Consider the following 13736-nt stretch of genomic DNA (forward strand, 5'->3'; position numbering starts at 1 on the left):
TGCCTGGGTTTTATCCCCGAGTGGTTGGATGGGGGGCTAGGAGCCAGGACTCCTGGGTTCTCTCCTGGCTCTGGGAGGGGAGGGGAGTCTAGTGGTTAGAGCAGGGGGGGGCTGGGAGCCAGGACTCCTGGGATCTCTCCTGGCTCTGGGAGGGGAGGGGGGTCTAGTGGTTAGAGCAGGGGGAATGGGAGCCGGTTCTCTCCCCAACTCTGGCAGGGAAAAAGCCATGAGCCCTGCCCCCTTTCTCCCATCTCTCTCCCCCTCCCCAAGATCCAGCTTCTGGCGGAAGCTTGGCTCCACTCCGTGCTTCACACGTGACCGCCGCCATCTTTGTCCCTGGCACATCCCCCGCCCCCGGCTGGGCCCGAATAGGGCAGACTCAGATCAGCCGCCATCTTCGATCCAGAGCGAGGCTCAGGGGCCAGAATGTTGCAGCCCAGCCCCCATCCAGCGCTGCAGGTACCAGCCCTGGCGGTGCCCCTCACTCCCGACCCGCAGCCCCCCCCGGTGCCCCTCACTCCCGACCTACAGCCCCCCCCCAGCCTGGCCGGTCCCCACCCCCGGGACCCGCAGCCCCCCCCCCGGTGCCCCTTACTCCCGACCTGCAGCCCTCCCCCCCCCGTATTCCCCACTCCCTACCTGCAGCCCCCCCCCCCGGCCCAGCCGGTCCCCGCCCGGTGCCCCTCACTCCCGATCTACAGCCCCCCCCCCCCAGCCCGGCCGGTCCCCACCCCTGGGACCCGCAGCCCCCCACTCCCGAACCACAGCCCGACCAGCCCCCCTGTTGCCCCTTACTTCTGACCCACAGCCCCCCGTGCTCCCCACTCCCGACCTGCAGCCTCCCCCAGTGCTCCTCACTCCCAACCTGCAACCCCCCCCGCCCGGCCGATCCCCCCCCGACCCGCAGCCCCCCCCGGCCCGGCCAGTCGCCCCTCGGTGCCCCTTACTCCCGACCCGCAGCCCCCCCCAGCCCGACTGCTGCCCCTCACTCCCGACCTGCAGTCGCCTCTCCGCGCTGGGCAAGAAAATGGACCTGGTAGCGGAACCCAGGAGTCCTGGGTACAAGGGGTCGGGTAGGACTGGCCTATTACCTGACTGTCCCGCCCCCTGAGCATCTCACAGTGTTTGTACCCTCCCGACACCCCCTGTGTGAGAGGCCGGGGCTCGTTATCCCCTCCTATAGAGAGGGAAACCGAGGCACGGAGACCCAGAGGACGCGCCTTTCCCAGGGCCTGTGCCAGGGCCTGCAATAGAAGTTGGGCTCCTCAGGCCCTGGACCAGCACCCACTAATGCCCACCCAGAGAGCCTGAAGAATTGGCTCCATGAGCTGGCAGCAGTAGTAGGTTGTTATCCTGTTCCAGCTGGGATGGCTGTGAAGGGAAGGGTGGGGGGAGGTAGGAGGAAATGTGGGATTGTGGGTAAATTCAGGGCTGAAGGAATGGGGAAGTGCAGCTCCCTCGAATATCAGGGTTGGAAGAGACCTCAGGATGTTCTAGTCCAACCCCCTGTTCAAAGCAGGACCAATCCCCAACTAAATCATCCCAGCCAGGGCTTTGTCAAGCTGGGCCTTAAAAACCGCTACGGATGGAGATTTCACCACCTCCCTAGGGAACCCATTCCAGTGCTTCGCCACCCTCCTATTAGGAAATAGTGTTTCCTAATATCCAACCTGGACCTCCCCCACTGCAATGTCAGAGCATTGCTCCTTTTCTGTCATCTGCCCCCACTGAGAACAGCCGAGCTCCATCCTCTTTGGAATCCCCCTTCAGGTAGTTGAAGGCTGCTATCAAATTCCCCCTCATTCTTCTCTTCTGTAGACTAAACAATCCCAGTTCCCTCAGCCTCTCCTCGTAAGTCATGTGCTCCAGCCCCCTGATCATTTTCGTTGCCCTCTGCCAGACTCTCTCCAATTTGTCCACATCCTTTCTGTAGTGGGGGGCCCAAAACTGGATGCAATACTCCAGATGCGGCCTCACTAGTGACAAACAGAGGGGAATAATCACTTCCCTCGATCTGCTGGCAATGCCCCTACTTATACAGCCCAATATGCCATTGGCCTTCTTCACAACAAGGGCACACTGCTGACTCATATCCAGCTTCTTGTCCACTGTAATCCCCAGGTCCTTTTCTGCAGAACAGCCGCTTAGCCATTCGGACCCCAGCCTGTAGCGGTGCCTGGGATTCTTCCATCCTAAGTGCAGGACTCTGCACTCGTCCTTGTTGAACCTTATCAGATTTCTTTTGGCCCAATCCTCCAATTTGTCTAGGTCCCTCTGTATCCGATCCCTACCCTCCTGCGTATCTACCACTCCTCCCAACTTAGTGTCATCCGCGAACTTGCTGATGGTGCAATTCATCCCATCCTCCAGATCATTAATAAAGATGTGAACAAAACCAGGACCGACCCTTGGGGCACTCCGCTTGATACCGGCTGCCAACTAGACATGGAGCCGTTGATCACTACCCGTTGAGCCCGACGATCTAGCCAGCTTTCTATCCACCTTATAGTCCATTCATCCAGCCCATACTTCTTTAACTTGCTGGCAAGAATACTGTGGGAGACCGTATCAAAAGCTTTGTTAAAGTCAAGATATATCACGTCCACTGCTTTCCCCATATCCACAGAGCCAGTTATCTCGTCATAGAAGGCAATCAGGGCATGACTTGCCCTTAGTGAATCTATCCCCCACCGCCCCCAATTTATCCATCCCCGCCCAAGGAGTATCATGAACCCACCCACGTTGTTCCCCGGGGTTCTTTCAACCCAAAGCTCTTGGTAATTTTTACTCAGTGCGAGGTGGTGTCAAGAAATAAATCAGGGGAGACACGGCCATCCGACCGATAGATGGCTGGCACACACAGGACAACACTTAAACTTAAAGCTAAACGTTACTTAATCTCAAGCACTCACACACGTCCGCAACAGGTTAGTAAAACACCCCCAACCCTTGATAATTACCAAAGCTGAGTGTCGCTCTCGAATGGCACAACGGCAGGCTTCGTCAGCCAAATCTTCCGTCTGCCAGTGGGGACCCCTGAGATGCGTCCCGAGGGAGCGTCCCTGAAGAAAGCCTCCCGAACAGTCCAACTAACGCAAACTTCCTCCCCTTATTTATACATTAGCACTAGGATGACATGTCACTTAAAGAAAACTTGCTAGGCAAGTGATTTTTAAGAGTCAATCAAGAGGTTTCCTTCTGAGCATTAATTTAACCAGATGTGGGGGTTTTTAGAGGGCACATGCCTTCATGCCCTGATAGACAGATTCCTGTTTTTCTAAAATACAAGTCTCAGCAATTTCAACGTTCTTAGCAGGAAGGGCGGAGGGTGAAGCCGCCCTTTCCATGGTACCCAAAACCCCCTCCCCTCCTGCCTTGGTTAAGCTAAGCCTGCTGACTTGGCTACTGTTAGCAATAAGCCATAGTGATTCGGGCACTTTACTGGTTTGCCAAGATCTCCCCGAACGACGTCTCCGGCGCCCACTATGGGCCGGAGCAGGAAGTGCAGAACGAGGCGCCTGGCAGAGCTCGGAGAGGCGCCCGGAGGAACCTGCTGGAGCCCCAAAGAAGGAGAATCCGCCCGGGCTGCCGGCTGCCAGGAGAGACGTCTGAGGACAAAGGTACCGTCCTGCAGAGGGGCAGGACTTTTGGGTTCTCCCCCTGGCTCAGGGAGGGGAGTGGGGTCTAGTGGTTAGAGCAGGGGGAGGAGGCGCTGGGAGCCAGGACTCCTGGGTTCTCTCCCCCAGTGACCCCGTGCCCTGTCCCTGCAGCGGAAGCCCCGTCTGGCATCGGGGACCTGGTTCTGGCAGCTGAACTGATGGAGATGGCCGGGGTGTCCCCCTGCTATGCCCAGCACCGGGGCGGGACCCAGCCGGCCGTGCAGCACGACCATGGGGCCTACGGCGTCCCCCAGGAGCCGGCTGCGCTGCACCGCATGGTGCGGGAGCTGCAGGAGACGGTGCATCGGCAGAACCAGCTGCTGCAGAGCTCGCAGGAGGCCCTGGCCGCCAGCCAGGAGCGCTGCCAGGAGCTGCAGGTGAGGGGCGAGGCACTAGGGGGCGCAGTGCTGCAAGGCGAGGGCATCATTCCCATACCCCACCCCAGAGTCAGCCGCATCCCAGCGCCGGGCAAGGGATCCCCGGATCCCCAGCACCCCCCCCCCAGATGGGCAGGGCGAGGGGTCCCCGAATCCCCAGCCCCTGCGCCCCACCCCAGATGGGCTGGGCGAGGGGTCCCTGGATACCCAGCCCCTGCGCCCCACTCCAGATGGGCTGGGCGAGGGGGCCCCGGATCCCCAGCCCCTGCGCCCCACTCCAGATGGGCTGGGCGAGGGGGCCCCGGATCCCCAGCCCCTGCGCCCCACCCCAGATGGGCTGGGCGAGGGGCCCCCGGATCCCCAGCCGCGTCTCTGGCTCTGCGTGCCGTAGGAGAGGTCGGAGAGCGAGTGCTGGGCGCTGGCGTCGGAGCTGGGCCAGCGGATCGCGGCGCTGGAGGCGGAGAACCGGAACCTGCGGTGCGAGCGGGACCAGCTGGAGAGCCAGACGCAGGGGCTGCGGGAGGAGCTGGAGCGGAGCCGCAGCACGGTGCTGCACATCAGCCAGAAGCTGAAGGAGCAGGGGGGCCGGGCCGGGCCGGGCCGGTTCTGCCTGGCCAGCGTCCGGGACGACGGCAAGTGGCTGCGGTTCTACACCGGCTTCGGCAGCGCCCAGCGCCTGGCCGCGTTCCTGGCCTTCCTGACGGAGGGGGAGCCGCAGCGGGGGGCCGAGCCGGGCCCCCCCAGCGCCCTGGGCCCCGAGGACCAGCTCTTCCTGGTGCTGGTGCGGCTGCGGCTGGGGCTGCTCCTGCAGGATCTGGCCTTTCGCTTCCACCTTTCCGAGGCCACCGTCTCCCGCTACTGGCTCGGCTGGACCCAGCTCATGGAGACCCGGCTGGCCCAGGTGAGCCCCCACCCTGGGGCCGGCGCCCCCTAGGGGGACAGGCCCCGGGCCCCATTCCCCACCCCCTGAGCCAGCCAGTCCCTGTCCTGGGGCCGGATGGGGCTGGCGCCCCCTAGAGGGGAGCAGGGGAGAATCTGTGTGCAGAACAGATTGGAGGGACTGGTCCACCCCTCACATGGGGAGGGGGCATTGCTTGGAGGGGTGCCCCCCCCAGGGGCAGGGGTTGCCTGGAGGGACTGGTCAGCCCCCCCATATGGGGATCACATGGGAAGGGGGTGTGACCTGGAGGGACAGTCCCCCACCTGGGAAGGGGGAGTGGCCTGGAGCCCCCCCACCTCCCAGCAGGGCCTGACTCTCCCGCCCCCTCTCCCGCAGGTGCCGGTGCGGTGCAGCCCGCGCTACGTGGAGCGGTTCGAGCCGCAGCGGGCGGCGCGGGTTGGGGGCGTCCCGCTGGTGGTGCTGGACTGCGCCCAGCTCTGCTTCGAGGGCCGGGGCCGGCAGCTCTACGCCCTGCAGGGCTGCGCCCTGGCCGCCCCCAGCGGCTTCCTGGCCTTCTGCTGCAGCGCCGCCTTGCGGGGCAGGGAAGGGGGGCCGGGGCTGCCCCCCTTCCTGCGGGACGGCCCCGTGGCCCTCAGCGCCCAGCAGGGGGAGGCCAGCCGGCAGGTGCTCAGCCTGGCCAGCCTGGCCGACAAGGCCCTGCGCTTCCGCTTCCTGCGGGGGGTCCAGCCCCCTGCCATGGAGGGCCAGGTGGGGCGGGCCTGGGCCATCTGCTGCTACCTGGCCTGCCTGCTGCATGAGCCCATGGGGCTGGCCTAGGCAGGGGGGTCTGCCTCTGCCCCCAGGGGGAGGTGGGCCTTGGGGATTCCCCGCCTCCCCCCATAGCTGGCAGGTGTGGGGCTGGTATAGGGGCCCTGGATTCCCCCCTGCCAGTGACTGGGGGGAAGGGAGATCTGGGGGTCATCCAAGGGGGCTCACTGGGGGTCCTGCTCTCAGCTGTAGCTGATCTATGTGGCAGCCTGGATAGGGCATTTGGCCCCGCAATGCCCCCTCTTGGGGGGGTCCACACTGGGAGGGGGCTATGGGTGGGGGAGGGGCCGAGCCCTCCCCCTGATTCCAGCCCACGAAGGCAGGAGGATGGGATAGTATCGGGGCGCTGGAGGCAGCTGGATCCCTCTCATTCCCCCTTCCACACAGGGGCGGGTAAAGCGAGGCACAGAAAGACCATGCTCAGCCCAGGGTGGAGGCAGGGATAGAACCCAGGAGTCCTGACTCCCAGGACCCCACCCCCCCCTTGCTCTAACCACTAGTCCAGATTCCCCTCCTAGAGTCAGGGAGAGAAATGGTGTCAAGTGGTTAGAGCACACTGGGGCTGGGAGCCAGGACTCCCGGGTTCTGTCCTCAGCTTTGCTGCTTCTGTTTCCCACTTTTTCTCCCCCTCCTGCCCAGCTGGTCCTGTCCCTGGGCTCAAGCCATTTGGGGGTGCCTGGAGAGGGGAGGCAATTCCCCACCTTTGCCAAATGGGGGGGGGGCTGCAGGGCCACTGGCCCCAACCCTGCTGCTCTATGTCTGGGTGGGTTCGTGGATTATTTGTAACCTGTCCCTGCTTTTGGTTGGAAATAAACCATTTGTTCCTGGGAACGGCGGTGAGGAGACATCCGTGAGCAGGGCCCCCCCCTCCAATAAGCCACCTGTATTGCAACCTATGCCCTCCCTGGGGGGACAGCCCTGCCCCACAGCCATGGGGAGCAGGAGAAAGCCCTGGGCCCCTCCCTTGAGAGAGCGGGATTGTGGGTTCTCTCTCTCCCAGGCTCTGGGAGGGGAGTGGGGTCTAGTGGTTAGAGCATGTCCTGGCCCCAGCTCTCCCCAGGGGGAAGTTGGCTGGAGGGACAGGGCACTGGCCACTTGCAGCATAAGTGAGGCACCTGCTGGGCTCTTCTCTGCCCCACTGACTCCAGCAGAGCCCTGGGGCCAAACAGATGGGGGGGAGGGGGGGTGTGAGAGAGAGCACACACGCGCGACACAGCCCACAGCCCCCCGGGAGGAGCCTGAGCCCCATTGGAAAGGCAGCTGCCCCCCAAACCTAGCCCTGCCCCCCTCACAGCTGTTGTCTGTAGAAGAGGGACAGGGGCAAATACAGACACTATTGCAACCTGGGGCGGCCCAGGGGCTACTTATCCAGGGACCCCTCCCCTGGTGCTGAGACGCAGCCCCAAGGCAGTGGAGCTGGTTATCCAGGGATTCCTCATCTGCTGAGATGGGGCAGGGCCCAGGGGCTGGGTATATGGGGACCCCTCCCCTGGCGCTGAGACATGGCCCCTCTGGGGCAAGGGGGGGCTGGGTATATGGGGGTCCCCCCGGGACATGGCCCCTCTGGAATGGGGTGTGGGGGCTGGGTGTAACGGGGACCCCTCGCCCTGCACTGGGACATGGCCCCTGTGGGTTAGTGGGGGGAAGGGCACTGCCCCGCAAGCAAACACAGCAGACGCCAGCCCACGGTTCTGACCCATTTATTGGACACAGGCAGGTGCGGGCCGGCGCCCTTAGTTCTTGTAGGCCCGGCTGGCGCGGCGGCCCCGAGCCCGCTCGAACTTCCGCCCCTTGGAGCGCACGTAGGGCCTGCAGGGAGGGGAGAGAGGGGTTAGCACTGCCCCCCATGCCAGGGATTCCCCCCCTCAGCTCAGGCCCAGTTCACAGGCTGCCCCCTGCCTGCTCTCCAGGGGTGGAAGGCCCAGGGGGCACCCCCCAGCGAGGTGCCGGGCACATGGCTGGTGCCGGCTCCAGGGGCAGCACAAGGGGAGGTTGTTTTCAGACATGACCCAACGTGTTAGCGGGGCAGGTCACAGGGCTCTAGTGTCTCTGGGAGTCCTGGCTCCCCCTCCCCCCATAGCCGGGGAGAGAACCCAGGAGTCCTGGCTCCGAGCCCCGCAACCACCAGACCCCACTCCCCTCCCATAGCGAGGGACAGAACCCAGCAGTCCTGACCCCCACAAGAACATGATCCACTCTGGGGATATGCCTCTATTACCCGGCCTTCCCCCCAGCCAGGGGTCGTGCTCAGCCCAGCTGGGCCAGGCACAAGAAGTGGGACCTGGAGCAGGGGCGGGAGGGGGTTTGCACTCACTTGGTGTGACTGTGGGGGGTGCCAGGGGCCTTGCCAAAGTGCCGGTACACCTCGCGTCCCTTCCTGGGCCCTATGGGGAGACAGCGTTACACCAACAGTGACCCCTCGCATGGGGGCGCAGCCCCCCACCCCAACTCCCAGGAAAGGCCCGAAGGGAAGGACGTGGCCTTTGCCTCAGAGAGAGCGCAAGGAGGGCTGCTCCAGCCACCAGCCTACAGGGGCAGCCTGGCCCTATGCAGAGCTCGGGGGCCAGCAACTCCATGTGCCAGGGCACGGCGGTGAGAGCCCCGTTCTTCTGCACCAGAAGCCCCCCCACAGCTGTGCCCAAGGCAACTCCCAGGCCAGGCAGGGTAGAGCTTGACTTTAGGGAGGCTTCTGATACTGTCCCGCAGACCTGATCATGCACAAACTAGGAAAAGCCAACCTAGATGGAGCTACTATAAGGGGGGTGCAGAACTGGTTGGAAAACCGTCCCCCGAGAGTAGTGATCAGTGGTTCAGTCAGCCTGGAAGGGCTGAACGAGTGGGGTCCCGCAGGGATCGGTTCTGTTCAATATCTGATTTACATAATGGCATAGAGAGAACACGGATAACGTTTGCGGACAATACCAAGCTGGGAGGAGTTGTGAGCGCTTTGGGGGACAGGATTAAAATTCAAAATGATCTGGACAAACGGGAGAAATGGTCTGAAGTCCATAGGATGAAATTCAGTAAGGACAGGGGACTGGACTCGAACTCTCGAGGTCCTTTCCAGTCCTAGAATCTATGAAATGCAAAGTGCTCCACTTAGGAAGGAACAATTAGTTGCACACATACAATGAATGCATCCGATGAAGTGGGTTTTAGCCCACGAAAGCTTATGCTCAAATAAATGTTAGTCTCTAAGGTGCCACAAGTACTTCTGTTCTTTAAACTGGGAAACGACGGCCTAGGAAGGAGTACGGCAGAAAAGGATCCGGGGGACCACAACAGTGTAACGCTGCTGCAAAAAAAGCAAACATCCTTCTGGGATGTATTGGCAGAAGTGTTGTGAGCAAGACACGAGAAGTAATTCTTCCGCTCTACTCCGCGCTGGTTAGGCCTCAACTGGAGTATTGGGTCCAGTTCCGGGCGCCACATTTCAGGAAAGACGTGGAGAAATTGGAGAAAGTCCAGAGAACGGCAACAAAAATGATTAAAGGTCTTGAAAACATGAGCTATGAGGGAAGACTGAAAACATTGGGTTTGTTTAGTCTGGAGAAGAGACGACTAGACTGGGAGGCGACAGGATAACAGTTTTCAAGTACATAAAAGGTTGTAACAAGGAGGAGGGAGAAAAATTGTTCTTATTAACCTCCGAGGATAGGACAAGAAGCAATGGGCTTAAATTACAGCAAGGGCGGTTTAGGTTGGACATTAGAAAAAACTTCCTGCCAGGGTGGTTAGGCACTGGAATAAATTGCCCAGGGAGGTTGTGGAATCTCCATCACTGGGGATTTTTAAGAGCAGGTTGAACAAACACCTGTCAGGGATGGCCTAGATAATCCTTCGTCCTACCATGAGTGCAGGGGGCTGGACTAAATGACCTCTCGAAGTCCCTTCCAGTTCTATAATTCTATGTAGGGCCCCTCGCCTGGGGCGGCCAGCTCTGGGGTGGGGCGTGGGGGCTGAGTATACAGGGACCCCTTGCCCAGCGCAGAGACGCAGCCCCACTGGGGTGGGTCACGGGGGCTGGGTACACAGGGACCCTATACCCAGTGCTGGGACACAGCCCCTCTGGGGTGGAGCGCGGGGGCTGGGTACACAGGGACCCTATACCCAGTGCTGGGACACAGCCCCTCTGGGGTGGAGCGCGGAGGCTGGGTACACAGGGACCCCTCGCCAGGCGCTGGAACACGGCCCTTCTGGGGTGGGGCAGGTCAATTTCAACAGCACTAACAGTACAGGCCCCAACACCCCACCCTGTTCAAACTGGCTGCCCGGGGACAGCACCCCCTGCTGAGCCCTGGCCCTGCAGCCCAGCTGCCCCCCGCTGCCTGTTGCAGGTTGTGTGGGGCAGGGCCGGTGCCTGTCCCAGCAGAGGGCGTGGGAGGACTCACCCGAGAGCAGCACGGTGCCCTGGCCCTTAGGGGCTGCCATGGCCAGCTGGTCAAAGGTCATGATCTGACCCCCTGCCTTCAGGATGCGACTGCGGGCTCCTTGGGTCACTCGCAGGGCACAGACCTGCCAGGAGAGACGGGTCAGTGACAGCCCCAGTGCTGGCCCCCAGCCCTCCCCACCCCACTCCCCTCCCAGAGCTGGGGAGAGAATCCAGGAGTCCTGGCTCCCCCCACCCCCCTCCCAGAACCAGTTTCACCTTCAGCTTGGGGATGTCGTGGATGCGGATGTCGTCGGTGACGGTTCCCACCACCACGGCCGTCTTGTTATCCCGCCCTGGGAGCTTCATCTTGCGGATCTGGGGCAGGAAGGGGGCAGAAGCTCAGTGAGACCCCCCGACTCTGGGCAGTGCCCCCTGGGACATGGCCCTCCCCGGACACGCTGTCAGTATCTCCAGGGTACAGGGACTCAGGCAGGAGGAGAACCCAGGAGTCCGGATGTCGAGTCAAATGGAACAGCACAGGGGTCGAGGGACGCAGCTAGGGCCGGCCCGTCAGGGGCCGCAGGACGGGGTTTGGGGCCGTGTAGGGCCGTCAGGGGCCGCGGTCGAGGGGCACCAGCAGACCCCCCTCTCCCCCCGGGTCCCCACTTACCATGCGGGAGAGGGAGAGCGGCGGGCGGTTGGTGCGGCTCATGAAGAGGCGTTTCAGGACGACCTTGTTGAAGCGGGAGCTGGTGCGGCGCGCCAGGAAACGGTACAGCTGGGGGGGGACACGGCCGTCAGGGGGAGCGCTTCGCCCCACCCCCACCCCGCAGGCACCCAGGGGAAACTGAGGCAGTGAAGGGCTCTACTGGCTGCGCTTGCACAGGTCACATCAGTCAGCGGCAGAGCCAAGCACAGAACCCAGGTGTCCTAGCTCCCAGCCCCCCCCCCCCCTTCCCAGAGCCAGGGACAGATCCCAGGAGTCCTCACTCCCCACCCCCCTCCCCCAGCGGAGAGAACCCAGGCGTCCTGGCGGGGGGCGCGTTACCTTGACCAGCAGGCGCAGGTAGATGTCCTGGCTCTTGGGCTCCGTGCGGCGGACCTTGCGGTCCTTGTTGTGTCGGATATCGACACCCTGGGGGGGCAGACACCGTCAGGGCCCCTGCCTCAGTGTCCCCCCCAGGACTCCCCAAGCTATGGGTCTGAGGGGTGCCCCGACTCTCCCATGCACCCAGTACCCCGTAAGTCACCCCATCCCCTGCTGCCGCTGCCCCAACAGCCACTGCTCCCAGGCAAATTAGAACCCCCCCCACCCCAGGGTGCCCACAGAAGCCCCCCCATGCCATCTCCCCCCAGCTCCTCATGCTCCCCCAGTCCCCAGGTCCTCCCTTCCTCATCCTGCCCCTTACGGGGTGAACCCCCCCAGCCTCCCCCGAACAGCCCACCCACCAGTGCCACCCCTCCTCTCAGACCCTATGCCCCACAGTACCCCCCACACTGGGTGCCCTCTATATCCTCCCCCGCTGGGTGCTCCCCCCCACACCAGGTAACCTCCATGCCCTCTGCTCCACAGGTCCCCCCAACCTCCACCCCACTTGGTGCCCCATGTGCCCCCTCACCTCCTCTTATATGACCCCCTTCCCAGCCTCTGCACAATGTACCCCCCCCAACCCCCACTGGTATCCCCCCACCCCCGCTAGGTGCCCCCCGTACCCTCCCCCAACCCCCACTGGTATCCCCCCACCCCCGCTAGGTGCCCCCCGTACCCTCCCCCAACCCCCACTGGTATCCCCCCACCCCCACTAGGTGCCCCCCGTACCCTCCCCCAACCCCCACTGGTATCCCCCCACCCCCGCTAGGTGCCCCCCGTACCCTCCCCCAACCCCCACTGGTATCCCCCCACCCCCGCTAGGTGCCCCCCGTACCCTCCCCCAACCCCCACCGGTATCCCCCCACCCCCGCTAGGTGCCCCTCGTACCCTCCCCCAACCCCCACTGGTATCCCCCAACCCCCGCTAGGTACCCCCCGTACCCTCCACTGGTATCCCCCCACCCCCGCTAGGTGCCCCCCGTACCCTCCCCCAACCCCCACTGGTATCCCCCCACCCCCGCTAGGTGCCCCCCATACAATCCCCGAACCCCCACTGGTATCCCCCCACCCACACTAGGTGCCCCCCGTACAATCCCCGAACCCCCACTGGTATCCCCCAACCCCCGCTAGGTGCCCCCCGTACCATCCCCCAACCCCCGCTAGGTGCCCCCCGTACCCTCCCCTGGGTGCCCCCCATCCCCGCTATGTGCCCCCCGTACCCTCCCCTGCTGGGTGCCCCCCCATCTCCCTCCCCGTACAGGGCACCCCCACCACGGCTGGGTGCCCCCCACTCTCACATGCCACCCCCCAGACCCCTCCCCTTGCCCGCCCCGCACCAGCTGTCCCCGGGCAGGAGCCCACCCAGCTCCCCGCATGGGCGCGGGGAGGCCCCGGCGATGGAGGCTCCCCGCCCATTCAGGGCGATCCGGCCCCCCGGGGCCCCGCCACGTCCCCCCACAGCCCCGGGCCCGGGCTCGGCGCCCCCCGCCCGGCGGATGGCGGCGGATTCCCCCGCGCCCCCCCCCCCCCCGGCTTACCATGGCGGCGGCGGCGGCTCGGCCTGGGAAGGAAGGAGGCGGGGCCGCGCGGGGGCTGATGGGAGCGGGCGCTCCGCTCTATGGCAGCGCGGCGGCAGGCAGAGCCCCGCTGGGGCCAGACGTGCGACGCTCCGGCCGGCGGGCTCGATGGTGCTGGAGGACTCCGAACTATGATAGAGCAGCTGATAGAGTTTATGGAGTCCAGCCAGATCAGTTATCACGGAGATTGGGGCTAGACTAGGCTGGGCCGGGGATACTAGAGCAGAACAGAATGTGGCTATTGGAGTTAACTAGAGTACATGGTCAATATACATGGTCACTAGACTGGAAGAGAGCAGAACAGATCCGAATTTGGTGACTGGACAGACTAGACTAGCCGGACTAGACTAGTTTGGACACTAGACTAGACCACAGTGACTGCGCCTCAGATCCACGGGGAATTCTAACATGTTGCAATTTCGTTTCCTCCCTCAAGTGGAAATCTCACCTGTTTGGGCAAAATAATTCATCCCGAGTTGCTTCCTTTCGGCCTCATGGACACCTTTAAGCGTTTCTATTGTGTTGCCTTATCACGGAGAACATCAAAGTCCAAAGGAAGCGGCCGAAAGGAAACCTTTGGCCCGTATTGAAAGGAAACGTTTTCTGCAGAACGTTTACAAGACATTGACACATGCCTGCGTTTTGATGTTACCAGATATTCATTTTCCAATGGAAAACTTCTTCCATCCGTTCATTTTCAGGTCTCTCTGGTTGCCATTAATACACAATTACTTGTACATTTTAATCTTGGGGGGTAAGAGGAGGGGAAGAATTGGTTACCACACAGATGGGACAAAAAATCTATATACCAATATGGGAGGAATAGACTAGAATAATAGTGTGTGTCTCATTATTAAAAATAATACATAGAGTCTGATTGATGCCTTTAAGTATTAGCACAATGCAAATAATTTGTTGTTTTTTATTACAAATTATTATTTATTAATTTATTAA

At 62.4% G+C, this 13736-nt stretch overlaps 2 protein-coding genes across 4 annotated transcripts; one reads left to right on the forward strand and one right to left on the reverse strand.

Moving 5' to 3' along the window:
• The first annotated feature begins 309 nt into the window (after positions 1–309).
• Positions 310–9036, forward strand: LOC112060730 (uncharacterized). Its single transcript, XM_065571575.1, has 5 exons — positions 310–459; positions 3455–3620; positions 3771–4036; positions 4428–4937; positions 5313–9036. Exons 1-5 carry the CDS (start codon positions 427–429, stop codon positions 5751–5753), a joined length of 1416 nt encoding a protein of 471 aa, XP_065427647.1. The 5' UTR covers positions 310–426; the 3' UTR covers positions 5754–9036.
• On the reverse strand, positions 7429–12890 carry RPL18 (ribosomal protein L18). Of its 3 annotated transcripts, none has more exons than XM_065571576.1 (7): positions 12744–12890; positions 11165–11251; positions 10787–10894; positions 10393–10491; positions 10136–10259; positions 8059–8128; positions 7429–7553 (listed from the first exon to the last, which is right to left on the reverse strand). In XM_065571576.1, the coding sequence occupies exons 1-7, from the start codon at positions 12744–12746 to the stop codon at positions 7478–7480; spliced, it is 567 nt and encodes a 188-aa protein (XP_065427648.1). In that variant the 5' UTR covers positions 12747–12890; the 3' UTR covers positions 7429–7477. The 3 variants fall into 3 exon arrangements, with proteins under 3 accessions (XP_065427648.1, XP_065427649.1, XP_023968270.1); XM_065571577.1 differs by lacking the exon at positions 12744–12890 and adding an exon at positions 12702–12706 and having other exon boundaries at positions 11165–11252; XM_024112502.2 differs by lacking the exon at positions 12744–12890 and adding an exon at positions 12568–12636.
• Between the last annotated feature and the right edge of the window lie 846 nt (positions 12891–13736).

This window comes from Chrysemys picta, chromosome 17 (assembly GCF_011386835.1).
Source record: "Chrysemys picta bellii isolate R12L10 chromosome 17, ASM1138683v2, whole genome shotgun sequence".
Taxonomy (NCBI): Eukaryota; Metazoa; Chordata; order Testudines; family Emydidae; genus Chrysemys; species Chrysemys picta.

Bases quoted from the DNA above. Each gene is read 5' to 3' on its own strand.
- RPL18 (XM_024112502.2), bottom strand. From the start codon at position 12,621: ATGGGCGGGGAGCCTCCATCGCCGGGGCCTCCCCGCGCCCATGCGGGG. The intron at 10,895-11,164 runs GTAACGCGCCCC...GTCCCCCCCCAG, and splicing joins ACCTGCGCCTGCTGGTCAAG to CTGTACCGTTTCCTGGCGCG. The intron at 10,260-10,392 runs GTGAAACTGGTT...CTCTCCTGGCAG, and splicing joins ACGACATCCCCAAGCTGAAG to GTCTGTGCCCTGCGAGTGAC.
- LOC112060730 (XM_065571575.1), top strand. From the start codon at position 427: ATGTTGCAGCCCAGCCCCCATCCAGCGCTGCAG. The intron at 460-3,454 runs GTACCAGCCCTG...TGGTTTGCCAAG, and splicing joins GCCCCCATCCAGCGCTGCAG to ATCTCCCCGAACGACGTCTC. The intron at 3,621-3,770 runs GTACCGTCCTGC...CTGTCCCTGCAG, and splicing joins AGAGACGTCTGAGGACAAAG to CGGAAGCCCCGTCTGGCATC.